General features: G+C 46.9%; 3 protein-coding genes across 3 annotated transcripts in view; 2 read left to right on the forward strand and 1 right to left on the reverse strand.

Moving 5' to 3' along the window:
* LOC126560096 (uncharacterized) overlaps positions 1 to 15,317 on the forward strand; it is a 428,080-nt gene that overhangs the window by 314,186 nt on the left and 98,577 nt on the right. The window lies entirely within an intron of this gene.
* The window catches only part of LOC126557104 (V-type proton ATPase 116 kDa subunit a 1-like), a 263,661-nt gene that overhangs the window by 10,991 nt on the left and 237,353 nt on the right, over positions 1 to 15,317 (forward strand). The window lies entirely within an intron of this gene.
* Positions 850 to 13,355, reverse strand: LOC126556662 (uncharacterized). Its single transcript, XM_050212071.1, has 6 exons — positions 12,968 to 13,355; positions 7,985 to 8,265; positions 6,645 to 6,946; positions 6,321 to 6,551; positions 3,221 to 5,922; positions 850 to 2,105 (listed from the first exon to the last, which is right to left on the reverse strand). Exons 1-6 carry the CDS (start codon positions 13,269 to 13,271, stop codon positions 850 to 852), a joined length of 5,076 nt encoding a protein of 1,691 aa, XP_050068028.1. The 5' UTR covers positions 13,272 to 13,355.

The raw sequence follows: 15,317 nt of genomic DNA on the forward strand, positions 1-15,317 counted from the left end.
CTCGATCGGACTTAATGTCTCACTGGATGACGTCGCTTCATTCGTTGCCAGGAATGCAACACGCAAAGGTACACAGGTACACCAAAAACCTAAATGAGGGAGGGCCTAAATTGGTTACCTTTTTTTGCTTGTAAATGCATACGATAAGCCTTAAATGCTAAAATAGCCTTGATATGAAACTACATCGAATATGTGTGCCTCTTTTGTATATGAGTTTAATACTTGTTCGAAGCGAAATCGTTTTGTTTGATTTGAATTTGGACAATCATTCCGGCGGCACCTAGAATTAGAGCAAGATTTGGGGCAATTTTACATTCAGCCGTTATCAAAGCAGCAGCCAAAACGTGCGTTGCACTGTCTTAAGTTATACTTTTTAAATTTTAGCTTCTACTATCTTATCGAAATCATTCAGCACTATTGCTGTTACGATGGAGAGTCTCTCTATCACATCGCTTGCAGAGGACAATGTTAAGTTCAAGTCTTCAAGAAGCCTCTTACAATAGAAATCTTCAATGGCTTATCATGTAAAACAGCGGAGGCATAAAATAGAAGCGAAAATATAAAGAAAAGAGGGCAAATTTTCAAACTTTATAATTTCTCTTTCAAAAGCTGCCTGAATAAATATCTAAACAACAGTTTCGAACGCAAATAAAAAAAATCTGAAATAAATTAGAATAAATTAGGATGATAAATACACATGTACGAGCTCTCCACACACACGCCTAAAAAGAAGAAAAAGGCGTACAAAATATTCAAGCTACCTAAAGCACGGTTTTTGGAAAGGGCTCTCAGATATGGTCAGACGAGGGAAACCTTAATCAGCCTCTAAACAAGGCGTTTTTTTTCTCTTTAGAGCGCCGTCTCGAGAGCTGCTGAAGCCGATTCTGCACCCGTCGCTTGGTCCCGGGACATTAGTTTGGCTGCCATATCCTTCACCAGCTTACCACCCCGAGGTGGCCCATCGGATGTGGAAAATCCGGCAAACGATTTGGCCAACCGTGGTACCTCTCCGCGCATAAAATTGTTTTCGTCCTCTTTGAGGAAAATGTTCTCCTTAAAGCTACTGATCGGTTCCTCTTCCTCCACCTTCACCTCACTTTCCTTTTTCGGTTCATTTTCCGCACCCTTCATACCACCGTCACCCGTTGGCAGTATGTCTTCCTCACTGTTCGCTTCCGGTATGGCGGTGGCGATAACCCCCGTGCGCATATTATTGTACCGCCAGTTCGAACGCGATCCACCACCACCCTTACTACCACCTCCTTTCGTGGGTGATCCACTATAACCACCCTGCTGTGTCATCCGCCGGAAGCTGTACATTTTCGGTGAAGCGGACATATCCAGGATCGTCATACTGCTGCTACTGGCCGTCGACTGTTCCTTCGGGCGTGTGGCGGCCGTCTCTTTGCTCTTCTTCAGCAGCTCCACAGCGGACATTTTGGAACCGGGGCTAGCATGTGACTTTGTGCCGTGGGCAAGCAGAAGCTTTTTGAAGTCCATCAAACTTGTTTTGGGTGTGCCGAGTCGATCGGAGCATGTTTTCGGCACCTCGACACTGTTCGATGCCCAGCTATGTCGGCCACGTGGTGTTTGCTGTTCGAGCATTTCGCGCGGTGTCGAACGTCCGGAATGTACCGGTGAGTTCCCGAGCGAGCGTACGGAGTTGGAGGACAATAGTCGCTGATGTACCGGGCCTAGCAAGTCATCCTCCTTCGACGGGGTAGACGTACGGAATGGGTTCGTTTGGCAAGGTTTGATTGGCGATAGCTCACCGCAGCCCTGCTCGGCCAGCATCGTCCGCAGGCTACGATCGAGCGGTTTCGGAACGACACTCCGACCTACGGCCAGTGGCGATGGTTTCAGCTTGTTGGGAATCGCGTACAGACTATTCGGATCGGGTGTTTCCGGCACAACCGGACTGGCCGGTGGACTTGCGAAGCTTCCCGTCATCAGTGCCCGGGGTGGTTCATAGTCAGGGCCACCGGTTCGGTACGTCCGCGCATAGTCCGGACGGGTCGGGCCGGGAAGTGTAGCAAGATTCCGCTGCACGGTTAGCTTGTCCGGATACCAGTTTCTAATGCTAGAACGGTCCAGTGAGTGTGCACCTGTGAAAGAAGCGGTAGATTCATGGTCCAGTATTACTTCCAGGGTGAGCACTTGGCACGGTGCAAACGCGCAAATGAAGGGATGACAAACTGTGTGTGTGTGCGTTTGTGTGGATAGTGTGAGTGCGTGTTGTGATGAAACTAAAATATAAAAACCAAGCCAAAAAATACTATATAAACGTAGTAACGATAGTAACCCCAAAAACTCACACACACACATACACTTCAAAGCACAAGGCACATCAAAAAAGTCGCGCAGATTCTATACAAAACAAGGTGTTGTTAGATTGCTTCAAGACACAAAACACAAAAGTATTGTTTCATTAAAAGTTTATTATTTTACAAAAAAGCAGTGAAAATAGAACTAATAAAATAGTAAGTAAAACCTGCCCCTCATAAATATGAAAACTCTTTTGTACTAGAAGTTAAGTAAGAATACTTGTATAGAGTAACGCCTAGAAGAATCTGGCGTCGTGTTGTGGCCCCCACAGTTAAAGTTTAACATCAAACAGAAAAAAAGTGCCTAGCCGAATACGCTTCTGGACGGTTCCGACGATTCCAGTGGTTCCGACAGTTCCAATCGTTCCGGTCGGTTCCGAAAGGTTCCAACGGTTCCGGATGGTTTCGAAAGTTCCGCGCTATTCCGAGTGTAACCGTCGATTAAATTTCCTTGGAATGGTATCTCACGTGCCAGAACCGGAACTGGAACCGTTTATGCGTTCCAGAGAACCAATCACAACTTTGCTTGTTTAAAAATTGGTTAAAAACGACAGTGTTTGTGTTAATGTTTCGCTCCACAAAGCGGCCGATTATGTACACTCAAATGTAGCTGTTAGTAGCTGGCCACACATCCCGATAGAACAACACAACAAATTCGAAAGGAAGCAAGCAGTTATTGTAGCTACAAAACAGAACCCAAAAATGGCGAAGCGCTATTGCGTCTTTTTTTTCTCTCTCTCTCTGTGTGTGGTGCCCTTTTCAATGCCCTTCCTACTAGTTTCCGGATGTCCCCAGACACACACACACACATACAACCTGTGATAACAAATGTGCAAGAATAGGCTACTACGGTGGTGCATAGAGTTGGTGTACACGGAAGCGCATAGGCTGCTTACCTTCGGGATACAGTTTCGCATGGCCTACTGTTGCTGCAGCTGGTGCGACTGCTGTGATGGGCGCCTGATAGGCTGCAATCGGTGTAGCACCGTAGTATGGGGCACCAGCCGTATCGGCCACATCGGTACCGTACGGAGAGAACGAATGCATGCTGGTTAGTTCACGGGCCTCCCGTCGAAGGGGTGGCTGTACGGCTGGTTGTTTGGCACTGTTGGGGAGAATAGTGGCCACTAGTGTTTTCTTCGGTGGTTCCAACAACAGACCACCGGAAGGTGATGGACCGATCCGGGCTGAACCGTACCGTGCAGAAACGAGCGGACGCTTTAACTGTCGTACCGTGGGAAGAACTGCTATACCGTCACCTGGTTCTACTGGGTTCGTTGTACTGACTGTCCCGCCACCATTGCCACCTACGTACTGCTGCTGCTGCTGCTGCTGCTGCTGTGGATGCTGTAGTACAGCGTGCGGTTGTTTACATTGCGCTTCGCGTGACGACACATCCTTTACGCATGGTCCGGGAGCGAACGTTGTGTGGGCACCCTTCCGACGCTTCAAGCTGTCAGATGAGAAAATTACTCGCCCGTTCGCATCCAACTTCACACGCGCAGCACCCTTCAGCGCAGCGTACCGCGTACCGCAGCCGGTTTCCCCTGCTGCAGTCGTATTGCTTCTGGCGCCATCTTGACCCGATTGTTGTAGCGTGCCAGCTGCCGGAGTACTGCTCTCGGTGGTGGACTTTTCCCCATCGAGGAAGTTGGCGCTCTCACACTTAATGTTGCAGGGCAGCTCGTTCAGTGACACATACTCGGTCTCTTCGTTTAAATTACCGGACAGTACCGTAGCCAAATTGCGACGTACCGTAAGTTCGTTCGGCGTTTTACGACCCTTGGAAATCTCGACGTACTCACCCTCACCCATACCTTCCTCTGGACGGGCATCCGAACCGGCCAGCTGCTTGGAAGCGGCAAACCCACCGGTACAATCTTCCTTGGTGGGTGATTTTTTCAAATGTGGCAATGCGCCCTTAATCCTATCGAACACATTGTTCAAGGGAAGTAGCGAGTGTTTGCGGAAATCTTTCGGTTTCTTCAACTCGAACGAGAGAGAGTCCGACATCGAGGGCCGTCGCTTGTTGCCGCCACTCTTTTCGGTTGATTTACTAACTTGCGTCGTCTTGGTGCCGGAAGTAGCAGTCTGTTGCTGCTGAGGCTGAGGCTGTTCATCGTCACTGTTCGTTGGTGTGATGATGCACATAGAAGGAATGCGGCTCGTGTTGATAGTGGTCTTCACCTTCAGTCTTTCAGTACGCTCCAAGCACTCCACATCGGACGATTCGGAGTGTTCGGGTTCGGCAGTAGGTGGTAGCAGCTTGCCGCTCTCACTGGACACCGTTCCTCCCGGAGGTTGTTGCCCAACAGTAGCTACCTTTGGTGCGTTTCCATCAGCCACATCGAGACGATTGTTGTTTTCCTGGCGAAGTATTTTTAGCACCTCCTTCTGTATAAGTACACCGTTGCGTTTGATCGTCCCGGTACTGTCCAGTGTACTACCCAGTGTACTACTTGAGTAACTCCGTTCCAATGTACCATTGCTCGCAGTACTATTGCTACGATTTAACTTCGTCAGGGAACTCTTTCGTTCCGGGATCTTGGGCAAATTGGAGGCACTAGCACTAACGTTCTTGTCTCCTTCGGCCAGCACCGTACATATCGTGCCCGCCGAACTGGTTGTCGTCGATGTGGAACCCTTCCCATACACATCGTAATCGGTGTCTTGCGACACAACGGTCGTATTACCCGAGCTCGAGAACGATGTAATGCTTGACAGAGCCGTAGTCGATTGGAGCGGTGTCATGGGTTCCTCCTCCTTAAGCGTCTTCAGCCCAGAATCCACGTGGAACGAAGTGTAGTAACCTTCCGTGTCGCAAGAATACACTGAACTGGTCTCGCCACCCTCATCGTGATAGTCGAACGTCTGCAGATCGGGCGTGATCGTACCCTCGCTCGTGACGCTACTCGATGCGGACGTGTTGAAGAACCGTCGTCTGCTAACGATCGAACTGGGTGGTGCACTCGAGCTGATAGGATTGCTGTGATTCAACGAAGTACTTGAAGCACTCGATTTTGGGTGCGTGTTGGTTGTCGTAATCTCACTACCGATCGATGTTCTACCCGATTCGGAACTAGCGCTCCAATTGCCACTCGACGAGTGTGGCTCGTCCCTATTACCCAGTGCTGTACGGCGCTGCCGTCTTATCGTAGACGTTTCCCTCAACTTTACCGGGTTGATCGAGGCGGGTAGGTACGTCGTACCGCCAAGGATGCCGGTCGAGCTACGTTCCGACGATGAGTAAGACGGCTTTCGATCGTGCGAAAGGCGCTTCTCCCGGTCGGAACCCCGGCGCCGGCTACCACCGATGCTGGGCTGACGCGCGAGCGTGGTATCGTGGATATTGAAGTCGTCAATGTCCTGATCCTTGTCGCGGTGGCTCGCCGACTCGCGGTTAATCATACGCAGCCGGTTCATGCCCCACTGCTTGAGCGAGTTAAAGTGGGACATTTTGTTGAAGCTCTTGGCAAATTCGGCCGAGAAGGACGGTTCCTTGCGCAGCAGATCACCCGACTTGCTGCGAATGGCTGGCATTAGCTCACCGAAATCGCACACCGGATGCTCGTCAGCGACGGTACCGGTGTCTGGTTCTCTGTAAAGGGACAACCGAAAGGGATGATATCGATAAGAACAGAGCGGTGGGTACTTCAGCACTATGGGGGTGTCTTTTGGGTAATATAAAAAAAAACAGAAGATTTGTACAAAGACTTGCCGATCCCAAAATGCTGAAGAAGTTAAATACTAAATGCTCTAGCGCTGGCTTGCTCTGTTAGATGCACAATTGGTATTTGTTAAAAACAAATGCAACACTTAAATAATTTACAGCAACAAACAACATCAGATAATCACACAAAAAATGGCGCAAACTTCACGCAAAAATCGAATAAATTAAACTGAACGAATAGAACAGCAAACGGTGATGAAAATGATAAAGCCAGTAGATGGGATAATATTTCGGTTGGGCATGTTCCGAAAGGCTCGCCGACGTACCCCTTGTTGATAACCTCCGCAATTTCCCGCTGATCCGAGCTCGCGATCGTGTTGCGTCTTTTGCCACGTGGTCGCCGTAACCGGGACCGCCGCCTAACCGTGTCCTCTTCCGGCTTGGCATCATCCTTCTTGGGGCGTGTCGTCGTGTAGCACACCAGTGACTTCCGTGTCGACGACATACGATCGAACGCCCGGCCAGAAGTATCAATTTTGATCGTTTCCGCTGGGAACCTGTGAAGGGTTAAGGGGGGTGGCAATGTAAAAAGGAAGCGTAAGTAGGTGTAGCAAGTCAATTGTGAGATGAGCCAAGCCAAACACACATACTTTGAGGCTAGAACACGGCATTGCTCTGCTGGCGATGGCAGCAGGTGATCGACACGATCATCTCCACTACTGTTACTGGCGACCGTTTCCGCCAGCGTCGTAATCGCATCGATATCCGTCTCGTCGGCCATGTTGGATGTGGTCGGAGCGTCGGTAAGGTCGGACGGTGTCGTACATGTTTCGGTTATGTTTGGTAGGACGGAACTGTTGGACGCTATCTTTACAGAGCACGCGACACCAGTGGTGACGTCGCCGATCGCTTCGGACGATGTCCATTTGCGTAGATCTTGTACGGCGGTTGGCTGTAGATTAAAGGAACGAATTGGTAAATGAATTGATGGAAGAAATATTTTGTTCTCCAACACAGAGTCTTTTATGTACGTGACATATGTGCACTATAGTCCTCCAATGCTAAATGCTGTGGTAGTCCCTGGTACATCTCCTAGAAAATCTTGATTAATGGACGCATGATTAATGTTTTTCCTTCAAAACAATTTGACGGTACCAATGGGCTGATGGATATGATTCCTGGGGTGCTTACTGCTTAGTGGGGTGCAGTAGGAAATAGGCTTTTGGTTGTAGCTTTCAGTTGCTAGGAATTTCAGATAGACCTCGGCAAAATACTTTTTTGAGGTAACTCACGTCTAGGTAGTCTTATATGCACTGGCCGGGAGATCCATTATTTGAAGTTTAATTTTATCTTTCTCCATAACTAAATGATGCAAATGACGCATTCAATCTAATAAAATTGTAAATAAAGTATTGTAACATGAAGTAATTGCCAGGCATGTCCGTTTGTAAACTGTCCAATCGTCGCACGGAACAGAGACAGGACATGTATACACATTTCAAGATGCAAAGCGATAACCAAATACGCTAGTCAATGGCAAGACAAACAGCGACTCCCATCTGTTTACTCAGCACTTGGTCAAGCATGTTTGCCTATCGATAGCGACCCTCCAACCCAATACCCTCGAGAAGAGAGGTTTCCCCGCGCCGAGCAAGGGTACCGTCAATCAACAACACCACTGATACAGATTAGATTGTACCGGGCTGCAATGTGAAGGGTCCCCGCAGGTGTCGAGGAAGAGATGACTATCGGGTTGCCGAACCAAGAAAGACAGGGGAAAAAAGGGTTCGTCGAAAACCGCCGTAAGTAAATACGGTCTTTGTGGTCAAAAAATGTACCGGTTCACAGTGTGATCAGTGTGCGCGGTATGCTTTGATACCGGACGTGACCCTGATTCCGGCCTCATTACCGACCAGCACTAATGAAGACCTTCAGTTGGAGGAGTTGTAGTTGGGGGAATTCTTCTCCCATCGGGTAACGTGATACATACCAGGCTGACTTCGATGTCCATATCGACGTTGTTAGCACGGGCGTTGCGCCGCTGTCTACTTAACACCGGGGTGCAGATGAACGCCTCCGTACTGTTTCCGGCAATATTGCCCATGATCCGGTCCATCTCGGCGATCGTCGCGACGGGCGTTTTGGCGGCCGCCTCGTACAGCTCGCGCACCGTATCGGACCGGGTGGCCACGGTGAACAGGGCCGTATCCACATGGTACTTCGTCGTGTAGTGCTGCTTAATTTGCACGAACGTATCGAGGTCACTTTCCGCTGTAAGGCGAGACGAGAAGCATAATTAAGAAGGCGTGAAAGAAACGGAAAAAAACTAGCGAAGCGGCAAGCGAAAGCAAATTAGTGTGCTGCGCCAAACTCTGGCGCGCCGGCGGCTGTCCGACTGGGATTGCGGACATGTGTGGACAAATGATACCCAACGAGACTGAACCCCTGAAGATCTCCGTGGCAGGAGATTTCTCACGTAACCGCTAGGCCGAAACGGGAGACGCAATTCTTCTGTCCCCCGGTCTTGCTGCATTTGAATGCTAATACGCTTTTACTTTTTCGTCCGGAGGTCTTACAATGGGCTCAGATATCGGTGCGGTTTTGTACGTCGCGTTGAATTGTTTTACGCCTTGCTGATAATTAATGCCGGGTCTGCTCTAAATAGCCGCACGCTGGTTCCCCTGACAGCCCTTGACACGAAAAAAAAAAAACATGGTGGCAGTTGATTAGATAGAAGTGGCCCAGAGGTGCCTAGAGTACCTCAGAAAACACTACCGTTTGGTATGTGTGTAAATTAGGGACCCCAACTTTGTATGGGCCACGTCTCGTGCGATAAGCTAAATGCTGTGCCGGTTAATACGGTCGTAGCATAATTGAAAATTAGTGCAACATGCAACACCACCGTACCCGCCTTTCCACACCACAAGCTGGGCAGGCACAGTTGGTGCAAGTCTGTGTGGCCCACCGAAGATGGTGTTTCGGTCGCATTGTTAGCAAAGGCATTGTTGTCTCGTCAAATGGCAAATGGCAATGTCAAATTTAATTTCACTTCCGCTCGCAACTTGCCAGGATCTCTGACGGCTGACGGGTCGAAAGAGAAAAAGCATAAAGAGACCAACATATACACATAGACACAACCACACAGAAAGGTCGTTAAAGATCTCACCGTGCGCGGCATTAAAATGTGCGCAGAGCGATTCAACCGGCGCACGGAAATCCTGTCCATATGCACACGGCATTCATAATACCATCATACTACGGTTTGATGGCGGTTGGTCATGTTTGCTGCTGCTGCTCTCGATTTAAATAACAAACGGAAGATTTTCAGTTTCGACCTACAAAAACACCGGCCGCCGGAAAGGGCCTTGCAGAGAGCGGCATTAGCAGGCGCACAACAAGACCGACCATCTGTCAGAGGGAATTTTCGGAAAGGGTAGGGGCCGGCTAAATGTATGGCTCTAGCATGCTCGAGCCTGTGTTGGGTTGCCATGGGTTTTTTGAAAACTATTTTCCTATGAGCTCTGCCTCGGAACGATCCGTACCGGTTTGGCATGGATGATGATTGCAGGTAACGCACGGCATGGTACGGCCACGAAGGATAGATAGAAGGAGAGATGCGAAACATTGCTACATCGCTGCAGAGGTGTCAAAATAATGGAGTGAATTTGAAAAAAAAATGTCAAATTGCTTTCTAACTTCTTTTGCTGTTTTACAGGAAGACACGTATGCCTTAAAGTTATTTAATTCCTTGAGAATATATCTAAAACCAAGCGATATTCAAGATGTAGAATGTAGCATGAATTCCACCTTGCTGTTGAATATGTTCCATTTATAAGCAGGAAACAAAACTATTCATATTACAGCGTATGGAGTCAATCCTTATCATTCACTTAATTTGTTTTAGTTTTAAATGACACTATTTTAAATGGAATTTTATGATAAATTAAACTTGTTTCAAAAAACATGTTGTATGTTGCACGTTGTAAACTGTTGCTTACTCCCTTAATTTACCTTTTCTTTTATCTTTGAGTGACGTCGTTCTTAATACTAAATTGAAGATGGTAAATTTTTTCCGTTATTGCTACCTTTATTTAGTATATTTTATGTTTATCCTCTAGTTTACGCTATTTCCCTACATTATTCAACGCTTATTTCTAACCAAGCATGTTCGGGATAAAGCAAAAAAAAAACTAGAAAGAAATGCCTTGAGAAATTTGCTAGGTCAACTCGGTCATATAATAACTTAATAGAGGGATACGATTCATGTAGTCGAACTTTTAAATAATGCGATGGAATATTTCAAATGAATAGTGGAAAATTAGATTCACTGAGAGGAATATTGTAATGCGACTGTGTTGCTTGACCATCAGTTGTGGATTTTCTGTCGGGTGTATAGTCCTCTCCTGATAAAATGGCCAAATGAAAAATATCGTTCGAGAATTCGATTACATCATCAAATCGTATGATTGAAATTCTTAAAAATAATTATGAAATTTTTTTTTGTAAAAGCTAATTCTAATCTTTAAACTAGTGCTGATTGCCAATTTCCTCACAGTAAATGGTAAATTCCATTATATGATTAGAAATGTTAACAACGGGCTTGTAATTTTTGGCAATCTATTTCAAACATTCCCCTAACCGATTCTACAGTTCCATTACAATGAACGAAACCTTGCAAGGTGATAATACACCGCAACTATACGATCAGTCCTAGGGACCTAGCATGAGGGATTGATTTTAAAGGGGTTCTTCGAAGTTCGCTACTGTCGCGTAAAACCGTCTTGGCCCGCTGTGTATTACATGATGTATATTTATTGCTGTGAAAAGACAAAGTAAACAAGCCTAACAAACAAAACCAACTGCTGGACATAACACATGAAAAGCAACGTGTGATCTGTCAACAAACAGTAGTTAGTTAAGTTTCTATTTTTCGCTTTATGTCTAATGACCGTAGGGCAACTTTACCAGCTTTCCGAAGATTATCAAAAACATGCATAATAATGAGAGAAAATTGTGATGGATATTAATACAAATATTATAAATATTCATGCACAGTTTAAGATTTTTTGTCCGAATTAGTTTGACCAAAAATTTGATTTTATAATCTATCCTAAAAATTCATTCGCAACCATAAACTGCAAGTATATGGAAACATTCTTTGAAAGTTTATTAACCAAAATTATATCTCTTCAAACCAAATTACTACTAAAATAATTTGGGTTTTAGTTTTTTTTTATTCGAACAGTTGCACTATCCCATGGAAAACTGGTAGAGTTACCTTATTTATATCACTGAATTTCTTCGATAAAATTGCTTTTGAATTTATGAATTTTCTTATGACGATGTTCAGCTTTCAGAACTACATAAATGTCCTGTCGTGTATGAAAAATATTTGTTGTAGATTTGTTCAGACCAAGCGTTCGCATATACTCCCTTAATTACCTCTCAGTGGATATTCGGTCAGTTGCTCATTACAAAAGTGTTTATTGTACCGTTCTTGGTACATGTTTTAAATCCTCTCCGCGCACCAAATTGTTCAAAACGCGTTTGCACTGGTTTTATTGGCATCCAAGAGATTTGTGTGCTCGTACATCTCGGAGAACAGGTTTCTACACCCCTGCCCAGCAGCATCAGTACCGTAGCATGGGCCAAAGATTTAACGCCGATACCGAATGATGGACGGGTTTTGCGCGACCCAAACACGCGTGTTGTTGGTTTGGCATCGTATTGGTGTGTCCAGCAGCATCGCCTATATGCTCGAGGTAAAGGTGTGCGCAAACGGCGCATATACATCACGAGCATACACCACTACATACAGGTAGAGCGCCTCGTCGAAGCAAAACGAGTTGCGCACCGACTCCATGTACCCTTCCGTTGCCGCCACAATGCCCATCCACAGCCCTACCGTACCGAACCGACAAACTACTAACCAAGCGACTCGAGCATCGTTGCGCTCGAGCATGGACGGAGCACTGCTTGCGCCAGACGACCCTCGACGATCGGCCGAGCATTCCAAGGCAAATGTACACAGGCGATCAAGACGATCGCTTCTTTCCAAAGGGCACGGCATCACACACTGCACGCTTTGCAAGGCGCGCATTGCCATCACCGTTGGTAATGATTTTGAACTAGAGCAGCGCAAACGACGACGACGACGACGACGACTACCGAGAAGGGCGCATCGAAAAATGGTCGCAAATGGGAATGCTGCTCCGGTGACAACTGGGACTGCCGAGCAGCAGGCGCTCGTAAAGATGCTGCAAACAACAAGCAGCAGCAGCTGCTGATGCTTCTACTTTGCCCGACCCAAGGGTTGTTTTTTAAAGATGCCAACGATGCATTTGACAATGCGCTCGCTCCCTTCGTGTGCCAGAAGTTACACGGACAAGAAAAAAGGGGCTCGTCGCTTAAGCTAAGAAGGAAGCGTACTCGCCGCTATCTGCCTTTTCTCTTCCGGCACTTTTATTTGCTCGGTAATGGAAACCCACCAGTGCGCTGGAAAGCTGACAGAGAGTGGTCCGGGATCAGTGCATTACGTCACGTAATCTCGGCTAAGCACGGGGGTCTATGGCTTCAAACCGTACGATTGGGATGTTGGAGTTTCTCTTTCACCACCCTGTAAATTCCTAGCGTCTGGGCGAAGCGGAACAGGGGGCTCAGAATAGCCGGAAAGCAAATGGCTCTAGAGGAAAGGTTCTCCCGATCCGTCGATGCTCGATCCCCGGGTTCTGGTTTGCGTTGATCACCACAGATGGAGTTAATGGGTTATTGATTTAAACCATAACACATGCACCGCGCGTTTGCTCTTATGGAAATAGTTCTGGAGGAGTTGCTTAAGTCCAATTTGATATAGTATGTTCGGACATTGTAATCTCTAGTTATAGTCGCCAGGCATCGATTCCAATGGTTTTCATGTGAGTGTTCTGGGTCGGTTCACTGATGTAACGAAGAGGACCAGTTGGAGTGTACTTACGGACTGTAACCTGCTTCGGATCGAACTTTTCCACCTTCTGGGACAGCCGATCAATACGTTGCTTGATGCCGAGGGATCGCTCATTGACGCTGGACAGCTCCTCGTGCAGTTCGGTGAAGATCTGGTTCGAGATGTAGACGAGGGACGCGAGCTGACGTAGGGCGTTACTGAGCGTGACGTTGGTCAGCGCTTCGAACTCATTGTCCGCCACCGGGATGGTCGGTGCGGCCGCGTACGGCTGCAGTGCCAACTTGGACGAGCGGGCGATATACTTTGGAGTTACGACACGCTTCACGAACGGCATTTTGCTTCATGTTGTTTTCACCTGGGTGGTCGTCGTTGAAACAATGCTCGCACACACACGTACACTACTTACTGGCCAACACAACATAAAAAAAACGCACACAAACACACACACACAGCCAATCCTACTCGTGAATGACTTGATGGAGGTTGGGCAGGTTGGGCTTTCAATTAATTTTCTTCTTCGATTTTCGTAGCGCACGGCGCTTTTCTTGGCTAAAACAATAACCAATACCACTTCACACCCGGAACATCATCATCATCATCGACAGCAGCATCACTAGCAAACAGCACTTAGCGCATTGGAATGCGAACGAGAAGGGAAGAAACTGGCATTACGGGATGTTGCACTGGACACCAACCGAACCGCACACAGACACATCTACACACTGCAGCACATTCGGGCGTGGGAAGATTTTTTATTTATTTTTTTTGCTATCCACCAACCGACACACTGGTTCCGTGAACGGTATGCTATGCTCCTGCAAACCTCCGGAAGGTATCACACCGTAGTCCGTAACTGCCGGAAATGCATGCTACGCGCAAGCTTAGACGTTTTGTGGAATGACGCAGCGCGACAGCGTCCACCCTGCTTGGCGTATGCTGAGAAACTGATTGGCAAGCACTCACATCACGGCGAAACGTTGGTCGCTCACAACGATTTTTAATTATGCGTGCAACAGTAGAGTAGTGGCAGGACAAAAGAGTGCAAAATGGAGATATAAAAACGAATTTTGTACGTGTGTTACATTTCTCAAACTAATGCTACTGAAGGGAAGAATGCGAGGAACTTACTGAAGTTTAATGTGACGCAACTGTGAAGTACGTTGCAAAAAGACTAGCCAAAATATAATATTTTTCTTCATTAGTACTACTACGGCAAAAGGTTTTGCTCTGCCTAGCTGGTCGAGATTTGTTCCTATCTTAAATTTCCCTTAGCTTTTCGGTCAACGGAGGAATGTTTAGATCGGATTTGTTACCGATTTTTATCGCATTTTGAATTGCCTCAGGTCGGCTTATCAAGTTACTTTCATTAAATTAAATCAAAGAAAATGGCAGATGTAGAGTTCTCGAGGTTGTAGTGAGCAAAAGAAGAAAAAGTTACGTAGTTAATTAAAAATAATTTTCCGATATAATCGTTAAGTTTTTGACATTCATAAGACATTCTTGGACCGTATTTTGGATTTCTTTTACTAAACAAATTTTATATAAAATATGAAAAATATGTAAATTTTAAGTGCATGTTAATTTGCCATTAAAACTAGTTCAAAACTTGCAAACAAAAATCCCAAAATATTTTTTTTCTACGGACCACCGCTTATGCATAGTGTGAGAGACCTATTTGAAGGAGATAGTGCTAGCCACACAATGGGAAACAAGAACGAGTAAGCAATAGAACGTTTAAAAATCAAACAAACACACACACGCATAGCAGCATATGCATTTTCACAACCGCGCACAAACGCATTCACACACACTTTCGATCGCGGTACGCACTTCGAAATCCGGCGATCGTATGCATCCTCCTGCTGAGTGCCGCGGGACACTCAGCACCGCGAAAGATCACGCAACCGTAGGCGTGTATACAGATGAGTGTGTGGGTTCACCGATTTTCAAACACAAACCCCATTTGCGCCGGAAGTTGATTGATGATGGTTTAGGAAAAAGGGTGTCTTTCCGGTTACGGGTCACTGTACGATCACGGCCAGGCCCAGTACAAAAGGACACAGTCACCCACAAACCGTCCAATTGTAGCAGATGTTCTGCAGCACTTGCGGGTTTGCAACGTTGGAATGCTTTCTTGTACTCACACCAGCACCACCGTCACCATCACCACCGCCGTGTGTACGCCGGGGTAGTTATGTTGCTTTATGCTTATGCACCTCTCTCCCTCTCTCTCTCTTGCTCGCTCTGCTGCTGCTACTGACTTATGCTGTGCCGGTGTGCCGGTTTTGTGTTGGTGTGTTCGGCTACGTAGAGCGGCGCCGTGTACGTGCCGTTACATTTGCCGGGCGGCTTTCCCGGGTCGCAGCGGAAGCGGAGAGAT

This window comes from Anopheles maculipalpis, chromosome 2RL, assembly GCF_943734695.1.
Source record: "Anopheles maculipalpis chromosome 2RL, idAnoMacuDA_375_x, whole genome shotgun sequence".
NCBI lineage: Eukaryota > Metazoa > Arthropoda > Insecta > Diptera > Culicidae > Anopheles > Anopheles maculipalpis.